Raw genomic sequence first — 16,519 nt, 5'->3', positions numbered from 1 at the left:
TTTATTCTTTTAATCTATGTCTGTCTTATGCCAGTACCAAACTTTCTTGACTGTTGTGACTTTGTAATAAGTTTGAAATTAGGAAGTATGAGTCCTCCCAACTTTTCTCTTCGTTACCAAGATGGTTATGATATTCTGGGTCCCTTGCATTTCCGTATGAATTTTAGTTTCATCTTGTCAGTTTCTGCAAAGCAGCCAGCTGGTATTGGATAGGAATTGTATATAATAGGTTAATTTGGGGAATATTGGCATCTTAACAATAATAAGTCTTCCCATCCAAAAACATGGTATGTCTCTTCTTTAATTTTTTCAACAATATTTTGCGTTTTCAGAATGTAAGTTTTGCATTTCTTTTGTTAAATTTATTCCTAAATGTTTTTGCCATTACATTTTAAATAGAATTATTTTTAAAATTTATTTCTCCTATAAATATAATTAATTCTTTGTATACTGATCTTGTATCCAGCAACCTTGTTGAACTTGCTTCTTAATTCTAATAGTTTTTTAGTATTTATGTTTTAAAGGGCCCATTTGTCATATCCCATTCATTCAAGATTGATGGACCTCAGAAATGATTATTTCTGCAGATATTGGCTCTAAATTAAGGGGAATGTACATCCTAAAAGTGCTTTTAAGACTTTTTCTACTTGGCAGGACAGAAGCTATTTTATATGTACCAAACTTTGCATAAAGAGCTTGGACATAGAAACCAACCTATGCCCTCTTTCTACAGTGCTTAATTTACTAAATCTTTGTGGTTAATTTGTTTAGGTTTCTCTCTCTTTTAATGATAAATTACATTAAATTCATATTACATGAAATAATATGCTCTTGGTAAAGCTACAAAAAAAAAAGGTACAGTACAAAAAGATATAAAATGAGAAATTAAACTTAAGCCAGTATAGTCTACCTCAGAGTTTCTCATATGCCCTTGAAAAAGTTTTCCCGTTCATATATAAGCATGGGAATATATTTTCGCCTTCAAATAAAAGCAGCGAGGGGGCTTCCCTGGTGGCGCAGTGGTTGAGAGTCCGCCTGCTGATGCAGGGGACACGGGTTTGTGCCCCGGTCCTGCAAAAAAAAAAAAAGAAAAGAAAAGAAAATATACTTGTTATTTGTAAAAAATGAAAACATTATTGATAAAGCTAAAGTCCTCTTGTATAAGCTTGTGTGTGTGTTATTTCACTTTCACTCCATCCTTATGTAGTCACTATAACCACATTGTGGTAATGCTAAGTTTTTCTATATGTTTACATACATATGTACCTCTCCATGGAAAATATATAGTACAGTGTAGTAGCATAAATAACGTTGTACATGTTTTTAGCAAGTCTTGGGCCTCTCACTGTTGTGGCCTCTCCCGTTGCGGAGCACAGGCTCTGGACGCGCAGGCTCAGCGGCCATGGCTCACGGCCTAGCCGCTCCGCGGCATGTGGGATCTTCCCGGACCAGGGCACGAACCCGTGTCCCCTGCATCGGCAGGCGGACTCTCAACCACTGCGCCACCAGGGAAGCCCAGCAAGTCTTGAAGATCTAATAATATTAGTTTATGTAGATCTGTCTCATGCTTTTTAACTTCTACCCAGTACTCAGTAGAATGTAAAAATCACAATTTAGTTATTTTCCTACTGGTTGTCATTGAAGATGTTTCTGATTTTTTTTGTTATGATTAATTTTTTTTGCACATATAAATTTGGCACTTAATTGTATCTATAGAATAAATTCTTTTTTTTTTTTTGAGTTGTCAAGTGTGAGCAAATACCACTTGTGAGATTTGTTAGTAGAAACACTGTTACGAGGATATTTTATGAGGATATTCTAGGATAAATTCTTAGTTATGGAATTACTGGAGTCGAAGTAAGTACCCATTTAGAATTTTGGTAGATATTGCCAAATTATTATCGAAAAAAGTTTTTTGAAAATTTGAATTCATTTAAGAAGATATCTTTTATTCCTTCCCCACTCTCACTAACTACTATGTATTCTTTAATATGATTCTGCTTCCAGTTACAATGTGTGGGTTGTTTTTCTCCACACTACCAAGCAGTTAACTCAGTTCTGACATCGTCTGTGTAGAGCTAACATCAGATCCCACAGGTTACGGGCTCAGTCTCACAAGACCGTCTCCCATCCTTCCCCCCCGCCCCACCCCATTTCAGAAGCCAGTTGCAAGTCCAGTTTGTTACCTGTGCTTCTGACCAACTGGCTATAGATTGGATGTTCCAACAAATTCCTCCTTTGGTTGAAATTATTGGCTAGAGTGGCTTATAGAACTCAGAGAAACATTTTAATTACTAGATTACTGGTTTATTTTAAATAACTCGAGAACAGCAAAATAGAAAAGATGCATAGAGCAAGATATAGGGAAAGGGCATGGAGCTTCTGGAGCTTGCTTGCTCTCTTTGAGAGCTTCACTCTCCCCAAATCTCCACGTATTCACAATCCCGGAGCTCTCTAAAGGACCCCGTCCTTTTGGGGTTTTATGGAGGCTTTATTACATAGTCATGACTGATAAATCACTGACATTTGGTGATTGATTCAACCTCTAGCGCCTCTCCCCTCCCTGGAGGTAGTGGTGGGGGGTTGAACTGGAAGATCTAACCCTCTTATCATATGGTTGAATCCTCTGACAACCAGCCCCCATCCTTAGGTTACCTAAGTGCTTTCCAAAAACCACTTTGTTAACATAGCAAAAGATACCTTTGGGACTCTCAACACTTAGGGAGTTCTAAGGGTTTTGGGAGCTCTGTGCCAGAAACTGGTGAAGACCAAGTATATATTTCTTATAAACCACAATATCACATTTAAACTTTTTAATCTACTCTGCTATTCTGATAAGTGACAAGGATAAAATGTAAATATATGTAGGTGCATATAAATCATTTTGATATATTTTTCTTTTCTAGGTCTTTCCATTCATACTTTCCATGGGAACTTCTTTGTTCGGTCCACAGACTTACTGTCTTTACCTAATGTAAACCCAGATGCTGGGTATGCAGTACAAATGTCAGTGGAAGAGAGTCTTAATGACACTCAGTTGGTTTCCTTTCAGTCAGCACTCTTGTATACATCCAGCAAAGGTAAGTTTTTTGGTTTGTTTTACTGTGGTAAAAACACATAACATGAGATCTATCCTCTTAACAAAATTAAAGTCTAAAATACCATATTGTTAACTATAAGCACAATGATATAGCAAAGGTAAGATTTTTGATTTGGCCATGTAGTCTATGGCTTGTGATAAACTCCTTGAGAGTCTACTTAGTGTCTGAACTACGTTCTGATAATACAACAGTCAATAAAACTGACTTAAAAACCTCTTTCTCATAGGCTTATTCTAGTAGGGGAGACAAACAATAAAGAGGATACGTAAGTAAAATAGTAGTATGTTACATAGTAATATCAGTTAATGAGAAACAGCATGTGAAGGGTTTAAGAAGTGCTGAGGGGATGGTTTTTTAAGATATGGTTGTCAGGAAAGGTCTCACAGAGGGTGACGTTTGAGTTAAGTTTTGAAGGAGCTCAAATGGAAGATAAACACTTTTTAAGGGTATAATTTGTTTAGTACTAATTAATTTATAATGTGTTTTGTCCTAAAGATGATGTGAAGGCTGGTTAAATTTATTTTTATTATTTTAAAGATTCACAGCTCTCACCCTATTCTGTTTTGTCTCCTTAAAAAAGGTTTTGGAAGTGTTTCTGTGCTATGTCTACTGACCTTCACAGCCCCACCAAAATCTATAAAAAGTGTATAATACAGATATTTTAATGAAAACCTTTAGTATGAGAGAAGTCCAGTTTTTGTACTATGATTGTAATACTGCATACTATAAATGTAAAAGTAAGATGGATTTCTGTCTCTAGGTATCATTTTTTATTTGACAGAAGAACATCCCAATCCTTTTTCTGCTCATTGATTTTTCTTAACATTTAAAAAGAAAAAGTAATATATAATTGACCTGTGGTAAAATCTACCATTTTAATATATAGTTCCACAAGTTTTGACAAGTGTATGTGTGACCACCACTACAATTTAGGTATCACAGTCTGTTCCGTTACCCCTCAAATCTCCTTGTGTTTTTGTAGTCATTTCTCTCCCATCCCCAGCCCCTTGCAACCATTGATCTGTTTTCTGACTCTGTAGTTTTGCCTTTGTAAGACTGTCTTGTGAATAGAATCATACAGTAGGTAGCCTTTTGTATCTGGCTCTTTCACTTAGCATGGTGCATTTGAGATTATCCATATTGTTTCATCCAGCAGTAGTTATTTTTTATTCCTAAGTAGTATTCCATTGTACCCAGTTTGTTTATTCACTTTCCAGTTGAGGTACATTTGGGTTGTTTCCAGTTTTTGGCAGTTTCAAATATATCCCCTATAAACATTTGCATTGGATTTTTGTGTGAGCATAAATTGTGATTTCACTTCGGTTAATACTTTTTCAGTATTAACAGACAGATGGCTAGGTTGTATGGTGAGCTTATGTTTAACTTTTTAGGAAGTTGCCAAACTGTTTCCTAAGTGGCTGTACCATTTTGCATTCTCACCAGCAGTGTATGAGAGTTCCAGCTGCTCTGCATCCTCACCAGCATTTGCTGTTATCAGTGTTTAGTTTTTGTTTGTTGTGTTTGGTTTGAGGTTTTTGGTTTGTTTTGTTTATCTCTTTTGCCATTTTAATAAAGTATAGTGATACCACTTTTAGTTTTATTTCATGTTTTCCTAGTAACTAACGTTGGATATCTTTTTATATATTTACTATTTGAAGTTTAGTTTATTTCTAATGTTTTGTTTTTATGGAAAATGTGATTATAATATCTATCCATGTCCACAAATCTTTGTCATTTCTGAAAGTTTCCCTAAGATGGATTTCTAGGATTGGAAATAAAAAGTATAGAGATCAACTGTTTAGAAAAATCTTGGTATTGTCAGATTGCTTTTCAGAAATATTTTACCAATTTGTAGTCCCATCCAGTGCCCTTTTCATTTCAGCCTCTGATTTTGTGTGCATGTATCTGTGTGTGTCTGTATCTATGTATGTAATAGTTGTTGTTGCCAATATGATAGGCTAAACATTGTATCCTATTCCCTTTAGTTCTCAATATTTTTATCTAGACTAGAAGCACTAAACAATGTTACCCTTTTTTGTAGATATCACTTCTTGTCTTTAAAAGTAATTTGTATGAGCTCCTCCTAGATACAATTTCGTTAGTCTTCATGTGTCCCTGCAGGTTGTAGTGTGGGTATCCTCTCTAGTTTTTTTACTTGTTCTTTTTCTTTGTTGTTCAAGGTCTTGCTCATTAGAAATGTTTTAAAGATTGACATGATATTTGATATTTTATGGCTCTCGAAAGATTTTCATTTTTGTTTCTTGTATTTATTGATTTTTATTGTTGTGGGTAATTACCAAAGAGGAAGTATTGTGACTATTAGTTGATTTCTTTCATTTTTTTTTTAATGAAAGCTTTATTTGTTTGTCTGTTTGTTTATAATTTGGCTGTGCTGAGCGGCTTTAGTCTATTTCTTTTAAACTTTTTTCCTGTGATTAAAAAGAAACATAAAATTTCTCTGGACTTTAAATATCAAAACAAACTCTAGAACACATCTTGGAGTAGTGTTGTCTTACAGTATGTATATTTTCCCAAAATTGTGTTTACGAAAAAGGATAAAGTAACGAAAAAATTCAGAAAAGAAATTTTTAAGAAGCTAGCATGTTACCATCATTTGGATATGATCCCTGTGGTCTTTTCAGTAATACCTTGAAGAAAAATAATTTTGTAGTAAAAAAGATAAAAGAAATAATGCTTTAGAGTTTTCACGAATTAAAGTTTTGATACTATCCCTGCTTACTATATATAACCCTGTTTGGTTCCAAATTGAAAAGAACTGATTTTTCCGAGTAACTTTAATACAAACTATTTTTTATAGTGCTGTCCCTCACTATCATTTGTGTGTTTTGTCCAAAGGTGAAAGAAGAATTCGTGTTCATACTTTGTGTTTGCCAGTAGTTTCAACTCTAAATGAAGTCTTTCTTGGAGCTGATGTTCAAGCAATTTCAGGGTTATTGGCCAATATGGGTAAGAATTGTTGTCACCTATTGCAGATATATTGCAAGTAGTAACATTTGAAATGTCCACGTAGTTTTGTTTTCCTTTAAATAATTAGCTTTATGATTTCAATATTTTGGATCCAGTGTATGCCTGCTAAGTAAATGGATCTGCTGCAGATAACCTGATCTTTTTTTTTTAATTTAAAGTTTTATTGAAATGTAGTTTCAGTTTATTGAGATATAAGTGATATAACAATCACTTAACCCATTTAAGTATACAATTTCATTGTTTTGAGTATATATACAGATTTGTGTGGCCATCATCTCAATCCGGTTTTAAAACATTTCCGTCACCCCCAAAAGAACCTCATGTCCATTAACACTTACTGCTCACTCCCTTCTTCTTCCCTCACTGGCCTTAGGCAACCACTAAACTGTTTTCTGCCTCACAATCTTCCTGCTACGGACTTAAATAACCATGTTTTCCTTAATGTCTTCCATCTCAGAGTTGCTTTCTTGGATTTTTTTTTTGGATCCTTTTTTCAAATACATAGAGCTTAACATCATTTTGTTTCTTGCTCCCTTTCTCCTTCAGGGATGACTACCAGTGGGTCCATTTGCTTCAAACTCAAATCTGCCTATAATAGGAATAATTACCTATTTTCTTGAATTTCCTATTGGGAAAATTTTTCTTTAATGGAACAGGGTAAAGAATCTAACCTCACTTTAGTCTCATGTGTTGTCAAAAGTTAAAAATTGTGACCTAAGAAATTTGAGGGTCATTGCCTTTATATTTTGTTGAACTGGTATGTTTTGGTAACAGTGTGATTATTATTATTTTCAGCAACAACTATATATCAGGCAGTATTTGTGGATTAAAAAAAATCTTCACAACAAATATTAGTTCTGTTATTAAGTTTGGTTGATCCCAGTATGCACTTTTTTCACATTTTGTCAAAATCTTTAAAATCAGGATGTCTTCAGTTGATAAAGTCTTAGAGTTACTGTTGATCAGGTAACAGTAGTCTTCATTCTTTCTTGCTTATGTACAAATTTGGTCATAGCAGTTAATAACATCACTTCATTGAGTGTATTTTTTTTTTTTTTTTTTTTTTTTTTTTGCGGTACGCGGGCCTCTCACTGTTGTGGCCTCTCCCATTGCGGAGCACAGGCTCTGGACGCACAGGCTTAGCGGCCACGGCTCACGGGCCCAGCCGCTCCGTGGCATGTGGGATCTTCCCAGACCGGGGCACAAACCCGTGTCCCCTGCATTGGCAGGCGGACTCTCAACCATTGCGCCACCAGGGAAGCCCAAGTGTATTTTTGATAACACATGAATTGAGTTTAGTTGTAGTTTGAGAAGTCTTCAAAACAATTAGAGTGTTTTTAGTATTGAAGAAATTTTTTGAGTATAAAGAAAAGCATAAAACAGTGGCATGACAGATGATGAAGATCATCTAAATAGCTAAGAGTTCTTTCAATAAATATGAAATAAAAATTCTCTATGGGGCTTCCCTGGTGGCGCAGTGGTTGAGAGTCCACCTGCCGATGCCGGGGACACGGGTTCGTGCCCCGGTCCGGGAGGATCCCACATGCCGCAAAGCGGCTGGGCCCGTGAGCCATGGCCGCTGAGCCTGCGTGTCCGGAGCCTGTGCTCTGCAATGGGAGAGGCCACAACAGTGAGAGGCCCGTGTACCGCAAAAAAAAAAAAAAAAAAAAAATTCTCTGTGTTAATAAAGCATGTGTGTTTGATTGCAGAGTTTTTTCTTTGTCAATGATACATAAAATAAAATGGTGGGTTACAATTAATAACACCTTAGATTTGGCGAAATACAGTTTTCCCATTTTACAGGTAAGGATACTGAGGCTCATGAAAGTTAAATTACTTGCCAGATATTCATACTGCTAGGAAATAGCAGAACAACATTTCAACACATGGTTTGATTTTCCAAAGTATGTGCTTTTAACTGATATGTTTGGTTCCTTGTGTATGTAATAACTTGAGAGAGAATTTGTATAATTTTAAAAAAACTTTTCTTTCCTTAACAGTGGGGTAGCTAAACTTCTATCTTTTTTCTCTTTTGTTCCTACCTCAACCTCTGTTAGCTGTTGACAGGTCTGTGACTGCCAGTCTGAGTGATGCTCGGGACGCCCTAGTGAATGCTGTCATAGACTCTCTTTCAGCTTATCGTTCTTCAGTCCTAAGTAACCAGCAGCATGGACTTATGGTTCCTTTTTCTTTGCGGCTTTTCCCACTGTTTGTGTTGGCTCTCCTTAAACAGGTAAAAGAATCAGAATCAGAAACTAACACAGTGAAAATGTCAACAGCCAAAGTTTTTGTCCTGTGAACCGCTGAACATTGTATATATAACTTTACATCAGTTAAGTTTTCTGAGGACAGGGACCTTAACTCCTATTGTATCTTAAAGGATTTGTAACCAAAAAAATTTACAAAATACTGATTTAAAGTATGTGCCTTCTTTGTAAGAGATGCTCACTGATGAAGTATTCACTGATGTTATCGAAGATACAAATGATCAGTTTTCCAGTTTTTCAAAACAGGAACTGTATATTTTACTGCTAGAGCAACAAGTCACACACGAGACTCTTCTTCTGATGCTTTCCTGCTCCCTACAATATTTCAGCCATATTTCATTTCTTTTTTTTTGTAATGCAATTACTATTTATTTAGGCTGCGTTGGGTCTTCATTGCTGCGCACGGGCTTTCTCTGGTTGCAGCGAGCGGGGGCTACTCTTCATTGCGGTGCACGGGCTTCTCATTGCAGTGGCTTCTCTTGTTGAGCACAGGCTCTAGGCGCACGGGCTCAGTAGTTGTGGTGCATGGGCTCAGTAGTTGTGGCACATAGGCTTAGTTGCTCTGCAGCATGTGGGATCTTCCTGGACCAGGGCTCGAACCTGTGTCCCCAGCATTGGCCGGTGGATTCTTTAACCACTGCGCCACCAGGGAAGTCCCACATTTCATTTCTTAATCTTAGAAATGCCTTCTCATACATGTGTACCTATTTCCATGATGTGCATTATGCTTTCCTGTCCTTGTCTTTGAGCTCAAATGTTGTCCCTCTGGCAGTTGCCTTTCCTTCTGTGACCCGGTAGCTCTTTGTGCATATATTTATTTATAGAGGACATTTAAAAAAATATTTTTTTATTTTTTATATTATTATTTACTTGTTTCCCCTGCCTACCTTTTGCCCATATCCCTGGCTCCTGAAAAAAGAAAAAAGGGAAACTCTAGCCTGGTGGAGGAGGCTTATTTTTCCAATGACCAAAATATAATGTCCTTAGAAAACAAACGTGGTTACCAAAGGGGATAGCGGGGATTGCGGGGGAGATAAATTAGGAGTTTGGGATTAACATACACACTACTATATATAAGATAGGTAAATAACAAGGACCTACTGTATAGCACAGGGAACTATACTTAATATCTTATAATAACCTATACTGGTCTTCCCTGGTGGCGCAGTGGTTAAGAATCTGCCTGCCAATGCAGGGAACATGGGTTCCAGCCCTGGTTCAGGAAGATCCCACATGCCGCAGAGCAACTAAGCCTGTGGGCCACAACTACTGAGCCTGTGCTCTAGAGCCCGCGAACCACAACTACTGAGCCTGCGTGCCACAACTACTGAAGCCTGCGCCTAGAGCCCGTTCTCCACAACAAGAGAAGCCACCGCAATGAGAAGCCCGTGCACCACAACGAAGAGTAGCCCCCACTCACCGCAACTAGAGAAAGCCTGTGCACAGCAATGAAGACCCAATGCAGCCAAAAATAAATAAATAAAATAAATATATATATTAAAAAAGTAACCTATACTGGAAAAGAATCTGAAAAAGAGGAAACTGAATCACTTTGCTGCACACTTGAACCTAACACATTGTAAATTAACTATACTTCAGTTAATAAAAAATGTCTAAACTTGTAGACTTGGTATAACTTTCCCTTATAAAATTTTATTAAAAAGTTCATGTTAACAGATTACCTGGGGAACCATCCCAGATTCCAGGATGAATTAAGGACTGCTCTTGTCAATTTGTATACTTTCTGAACTCCAGCATTGGCCTGTCGGGTGTATGTTGTCTCTTCCAGGCAAGAAGGGCAACCTGTTACACATTGATAGAAATAGCTTTTGAATCTACTTCTAGTTTCTTTAACTCAAATTATGTATTTCCACTTCTGAAAATAATGTAAATACACAGAGGTTACATAAATACTTAAATTTTAACATTTAAGAATCTGAGCTCTTCCCTCTTCAGGTCTTTCATTAAATGCTGTCCTTCACTGAGGCCTGCCTTCTGTCATCTCCCCATTTAATATGCAGTACTCTCATCCCATCCCACCCTGACATTCTTTATCTCTCTTTCTTCCTTTGTTTTTCTCCATAGCACTTAACACTGAAATACCACATATTTTGCTTGTTTATTATTTACTTCTCCCTTACTAGGATTTTTGTCCACAAGGACAAGGATTTTTAATTTGTTTGTCTACCACTTTGTCCCTGCATCTAGAGCAGTTCTTAGTACATAGTAGGCAGTCAGTAGATATTTTTTGAATGAATAAATGGATCTTCTTTCATTTCCCATAGTACTCTTTCTTTAAGAACCTTTTCTCTTCTTGCTTATTTATAGTCAGTGCATTTGGGTTTTTTATTTGTTTTTTTAAAAATATTTATTTATTTGGCTGTACTGGGTCTTCATTGCGGCATGCAAGATCTTCATTGCGGCATGCGGGATCTTTAGTTGTGGAATGCAGGATCTAGTTCCCTGACCAGGGATTGAACCCAGGCCCCCTGCATAAGGAGCACAGAGTCTTAGCCACTGGACCACCAGGGAAGTCCCAGTGCATTTGTTTTAAGGCATACTTTCATTGCTGTTATCTCTCTGCCTCTTTCTATTCCTTTCCATCAATAGAAATGGCTAAAACCTTACCTCAGAACTTCATTATTCTTCATGGAGCTAATATTCCAGTTGAAACTCACAATTACTTATTATCTGTATGCTGCTAAGCAGTTGTCTTCAAATTATTAATTTTCCTGATTGATTTGTGAGCTTTGTTACATTATTTAATTTCTCTAACTGTGGGAGAAACAAGAATAGTTAACCACCATTAATCATCACCCAGCTTTTACAGAAACTTAGATCTTTGGTCTTTCATATTTCATATATGTCTTTATTTTGTCATCTGCAATATAACTTTACCCTCCTTGCAATGTTATTTAGTTTTTTACATCACTATTGCTATACGGTAGATAGAGTGTTTAGATCGATTTCATTGATTAGGAAACAAATGCTGGAGAGATTAAATGACTTTGCCATGGTCAGATAATTAATTTGTCAAGACTTTCAGGTGAGGATATAGCCACGATTTAATAGATGTGTATGACTTATTAAGGTATATATATATATATATGTGTATATATATATATATGTGTGTATATATATATATGTTTTTTTTTTTTGTCTGCGTTGAGTCTTCATTTTTGCAAGTGGGCTTTCTCTAGTTGTGGTGAGCAGGGGCTACTCTTCTTTGCGGTGCACGTGCTTCTCATGCGGTGGCTTCTCGTTGTGGAGCACAGGCTCTAGGTGCACGGGCTTCAGCAGTTGTGGCTTGTGGGCTGTAGAGTGCAGGCTCAGTAGCTGTGGGCTTAGTTGCTCTGCGGCATGTGGGATCTTCCTGGACTAGGGATTGAACCCGCGTCCCCTGCATTGGCAGGTGGATTCTTAACCACTGTGCCACCAGTGAAGTCCCAAGAGATATTTTTGAAAGAATAATTAACGGTAAATTTGTTAATTCTGTCTGAAGATATTCTTTTAACAACTGATATTTGCAAAATGTATATGTATTTGTTAAATACCTTTTCTTTTTTTTAATGGGGGTGTATTTTTTTTTATAGAAATCATTTCAGACTGGGACAAATACATGTCTAGATGAACGCATTTTTGCTATGTGTCAAGTGAAAAATCAGCCTTTGGTTTACCTTATGCTCACAACTCATCCCAGTTTGTATAGAGTTGACAATCTCTCAGATGAGGTAAGATTGATTCATTTTTTAGTTGCTTTTACTTGAAGGTTTATAAGCCTAATTATATTGAATCCACTGCAGAAATGAAGAAAGGTGTTTTCTTTTTTAAAGCTTTTTATTTTATTCCTATATAAAGAAAGTTTGGTTTTGGGAAGCTCCTGAATATAGTACCTTTATTTATTAAAATAATAAACTTTACTGTTTATTTAAGACAAATCTTTAGAGCAGATCTAAGTAAATGAAGAGATTGTCAGATTGACCAGAGCAACCTATGATTTATTTATTTAAGCAAATTGATCTGAAAGGAGTATCCCTAGAGTAAAATTACACTTAATTTAAATACCTCAAGTCAATGTTTAGTGTAATGGTGTCCCTGAATTAAAGAGAAAATATTTATCTGGTAAGTTGTAACATTATTTTCCCTTGATAGGAAATTAACCTGAGTTGAAGCTACAAGCATGAAAATGTTAAATCATAACCTTTCTTCCTACATTGTGATCAAATTAGGATATATATGTTGGAAGTAATATTTTGGTTAAAACCTTTTCGGAGTTTAAAGATTTTAGGGTACCTTGCATAATAAAGAAGAAATTACGTGTGAAATTTGAGGTAACTTTTTAGCAAATGAAAACTGTTGATGACATTAGTTTGTATTACAAAAATAATAACTCAAGATTAATCTTGTGTTTGACAAGTTCAACTAACTGGACCTGTCTTTTTCTCACATTAAAAAAAAGCAAATTAACATAAATACAAATGCAATATATTAGATGCGTATAATACAGAAACCACTAGAAAGAAGAAAAATAAATCACTCAGATACATTCAAAGACAAGCACTACTAGGACTTTCGGTGGTGTATTTATCAGGACTCTCTTTTCTGCAAGTAAGCTTAGGAAGGAAAGGGGACTGATGTGGCATTCAAACACAAACCACATGAAAGGCTAGGGTATAACTAAACTCAGGTCTAGCTCAGATTCATAGACTCTCTTGCATTGCCTCATTGTTTCAGATTGGCCTTTTCTACCAGACTAGAAAACAGAGCCACTGATAGCTTCCCATCTTTATCACCAGAGAAGGACAAGGCTCTCTTTTCTTAGTTCACATTAATTTCTGAATGGCTGTATTTAAGTTATAGTCTCTTTAGCTGCCCACACACCCTAAGGCCAGAGGTCTTAAGGTGCTGTGATTAATAGTTCCTGGTAGAGCTAAAGCCTTATCAAGGTAGTACCCCTTGACAGGTCAGTATTTTATTTACTTTCTCCTTTAGATAAGGTTAAGTACCAAGTTTTAGTACTTAAATCAACTTTTTGTCAAAAATGAATAGTTATAAATATTTAAAGGTGTGTGTGCGTGTGTGTGTGTTTTAAGATGGCAGTACTATACTCAATTATAAATGAAAACCTTCCATTTCTGGCCTTAATAAATATTAAATTGGAGAAAAACTCATTTGCATTAGACTTACTCTTCCCTCAGGATGTGTACATTGATCTAAGCCATGCAATCATCTGTTATTATTAACTAAATTCCAGACTTTATTTGGATCTTACTAATGTCATTTATCCATTCAGGATACGTGATATTGATTGCATTTATTGTATTAGTTTTTAAAATAATAATTAAGATCAGAAATTATTTTGGCTTTATTGGGATTCATGGTGACTTTGTTTAGATAAGTGATACATATTTCTTCCTCTTCTTTATATTTAAATATGAATAATTGTGATTTACCTAAATAAGTTCCAAAGTCTCAGAGGTAACACTCATTAAAATTTTTGTTTGTTTAATTGTGGCTCCCTATTACTGGTATCTAAAAGCTTTAATCTTTTTTTTACTTTATTTATTTATGTATTTATTTATTTTTAACATCTTTATTGGAGTATAATTGCTTTACAGTGTTGTGTTAGTTTCTGCTATAACAAAGTGAATCAGCTATATGTATACATATATCCTCATATCCCCTCCCTCTTGCATCTCCCTCCCACCCTCCCTATCCCACCCATCTAGGTGGTCACCAAGCACTGAGCTGATCTCCCTGTGCTATGCGGCTGCTTCCCACTAGCTATCTGTTTTACATTTGGTAGTGTATATATGTCCATGCCACTCTCTCACTTTGTCCCAGCTTACCCTTCCCCCTCCCTGTGTCCTCAAGTCCATTCTCTACGTCTGCGTCTTTATTCCTGTCCTGACCCTAGGTTCTTCAGAACCTTTTTTTTCTTTTTAGATTCCATATATATGTGTTAGCATACAGTATTTGTTTTTCTCTTTCTGACTTACTTCACTCTGTATGACAGACTCTATGTCCCTCCACCTCACTATAAATAACTCAATTTTGTTTCTTTTTATGGCTGAGTAATATTCCATTGTATATATGTTCCACATCTTTATCCATTGATCTGTTGATGGACACTTAGGTTGCTTCCATGTCCTGGCTATTGTAAATACTGCTGCAATGAACATTGTGGTACATGATTAAAAGCTTTAATCTTTTGCTTAATTCTTTAGGGTGCAATCAACATCAATGATCGCACTATACCTCAGCCACCTATTCTTCAGCTTTCAGTGGAGAAGCTGAGCAGGGATGGAGCTTTCCTCATGGATGCAGGCTCTGTGAGTAGTCTTGACTGCGCTGGATTCTTCTCTCTGCATACTACTACCTTCATTCCTCTTAATATCTCTCTTCCTTAACAGATTATATGCTATTTAATCTGTATATTTTTGTATTAGCCACTTATCCCTCCATAGTCTCCTTTCATGCCAAGCATAAAATGTCTCATCATGGTAAATGGTAGTTATCATTACTTCAGTTGAAGGCTGTACAATCTCAGTAAACGTACTCATCTTTCTGATCTTTTGAAACATAGTCAGTGGTTAAAGGTAAGTCAACAGCTCACTGTTAAGCTACATCTCAAAATAGTTTTCTTCCCGTCCATAGGTACTAATGCTTTGGGTTGGAAGAAATTGTCGACAGAATTTTCTCAGTCAAGTTCTAGGAGTTGAAAACTATGCATTAATTCCACAGACTATGGTAAGATTATGTAATTATAGTGATTGTGATAGGCTTAAAGGCATTTCAAATGTGGCAAAAACATGAACATCCTATTTTGAAATCATAGCTATATTTTAAAGGCATTCTTTACGTTATTTTGCATCTTTGACTGACTTATTCTTATGTGTGTGTACTATTTTAGGGAGAAAGTAAGGAATTTAGTTAATGGCCAAAAAAGTTTGCTGCTGTTGGCATTAGTGTTAGGGCTCTTTTGTTTCTGTGTTTTGTGTTTTTGCAAGTGATTTCATTGTTCTTTGGCAGGGTCCTTTTAACCGCTGCTTTGGAGTAAGAACTAAGCTAATTTCCACACAAGCAAATGACTTGTGACCAGTGTCAGTTGGATTTATATTGATTATTGGACAGTGTAATAGTGGACTCTCTGTCACTAGCTCTGTGACCTTTGTCAAGTCACTAACCTTGACTTGACCAGGTTTGTCAAACGTGGTCAAGCCTCGTTTGTAAGATAAGAATGCTATTGCTTATGGAGGAGTATTTGAAATAACACATGAGAAAGCATGTGTGAAACTATGTACTATTTGGATAGCTGTGAATTTTAAAGTTAGAATTAATTATAACATGGTCTTATTTCACATCATATTTTTCAGTTTCAACTCTCAGTTTGTCACCAGCTTTGGAATATGTTTTATGTCAGCATCTTTTCATATTTATGGGTTTAACTTCATTTATAAAAGTCATTAGGAGATTTATATATTTAAAAGACATATATGTCAGGATTCTATCTAGGATAAGCAGTAGCTTAATGGCTGGTCTGGATGACTAGGCATTTTAAGTAATGAGGAGATAAGAAATGGATATATTTATAATAACTGCCTGAATGGATCAGTTAATTCTAGATGTTATAATGTATAGTCTATGGCAACTTCAGTGGAACAGTGGCAGAGTTGAGAATTGCAACAGAGACCAAATGACCTGCCAACCTAAAATATTTATTATCTGTCCCTTTAAGAAGTTTCCAACCCTTACTAGAAAACTGTGGTATGCAGAATCTCAGGCTCCTCCGCAGACCTCCTAAATCAATGTCTGCAGTTCAGCAAGATCCCCAGGTGATTCATATACAAGATAAAGTTTGAAAAACACTGTAGATGGTTAGAATAAGTTGGATGTTGCTGGTTTTTGTTTAATAGACAGACCTTCCAGAACTTGATACACCAGAATCTGCCAGAACAATAGCTTTCATCTCTTGGCTTAGAGAACAGAGACCATTTTACCCAATACTTTATGTAATAAGGTAAGTTGAATTTGTCATTTACTGATAGTGAAACAATTTGGCCTTGCAAGGACCTGTTTTGAGTCCTTGTGACTCAAATATGTGTGACCTTTTGCTTAAGCAAACTCTTTATTGATTGATTGATTGATTTGGCCACACTGAGC

General features: G+C 36.1%; 1 protein-coding gene across 1 annotated transcript in view; it reads left to right on the top strand.

Annotated features, from left to right (window-relative positions):
- The window catches only part of SEC24A (SEC24 homolog A, COPII coat complex component), a 62,567-nt gene that overhangs the window by 42,826 nt on the left and 3,222 nt on the right, over window positions 1–16,519 (top strand). The window contains exons 16-22 of the mRNA XM_082834976.1: window positions 2,907–3,080; window positions 5,958–6,068; window positions 8,147–8,322; window positions 11,950–12,087; window positions 14,584–14,688; window positions 15,014–15,106; window positions 16,273–16,376. Of these exons, the coding sequence (XP_082691102.1) occupies window positions 2,907–3,080; window positions 5,958–6,068; window positions 8,147–8,322; window positions 11,950–12,087; window positions 14,584–14,688; window positions 15,014–15,106; window positions 16,273–16,376 (901 nt within the window). The remainder of the gene's footprint in view (window positions 1–2,906; window positions 3,081–5,957; window positions 6,069–8,146; window positions 8,323–11,949; window positions 12,088–14,583; window positions 14,689–15,013; window positions 15,107–16,272; window positions 16,377–16,519) is intronic.

The sequence above is a fragment of the Leucopleurus acutus genome (genome assembly GCF_964270905.1).
Source record: "Leucopleurus acutus genome assembly, chromosome: 3".
Taxonomy (NCBI): domain Eukaryota; kingdom Metazoa; phylum Chordata; class Mammalia; order Artiodactyla; family Delphinidae; genus Leucopleurus; species Leucopleurus acutus.
This window is presented reverse-complemented; position numbering and strand designations above follow the sequence as displayed.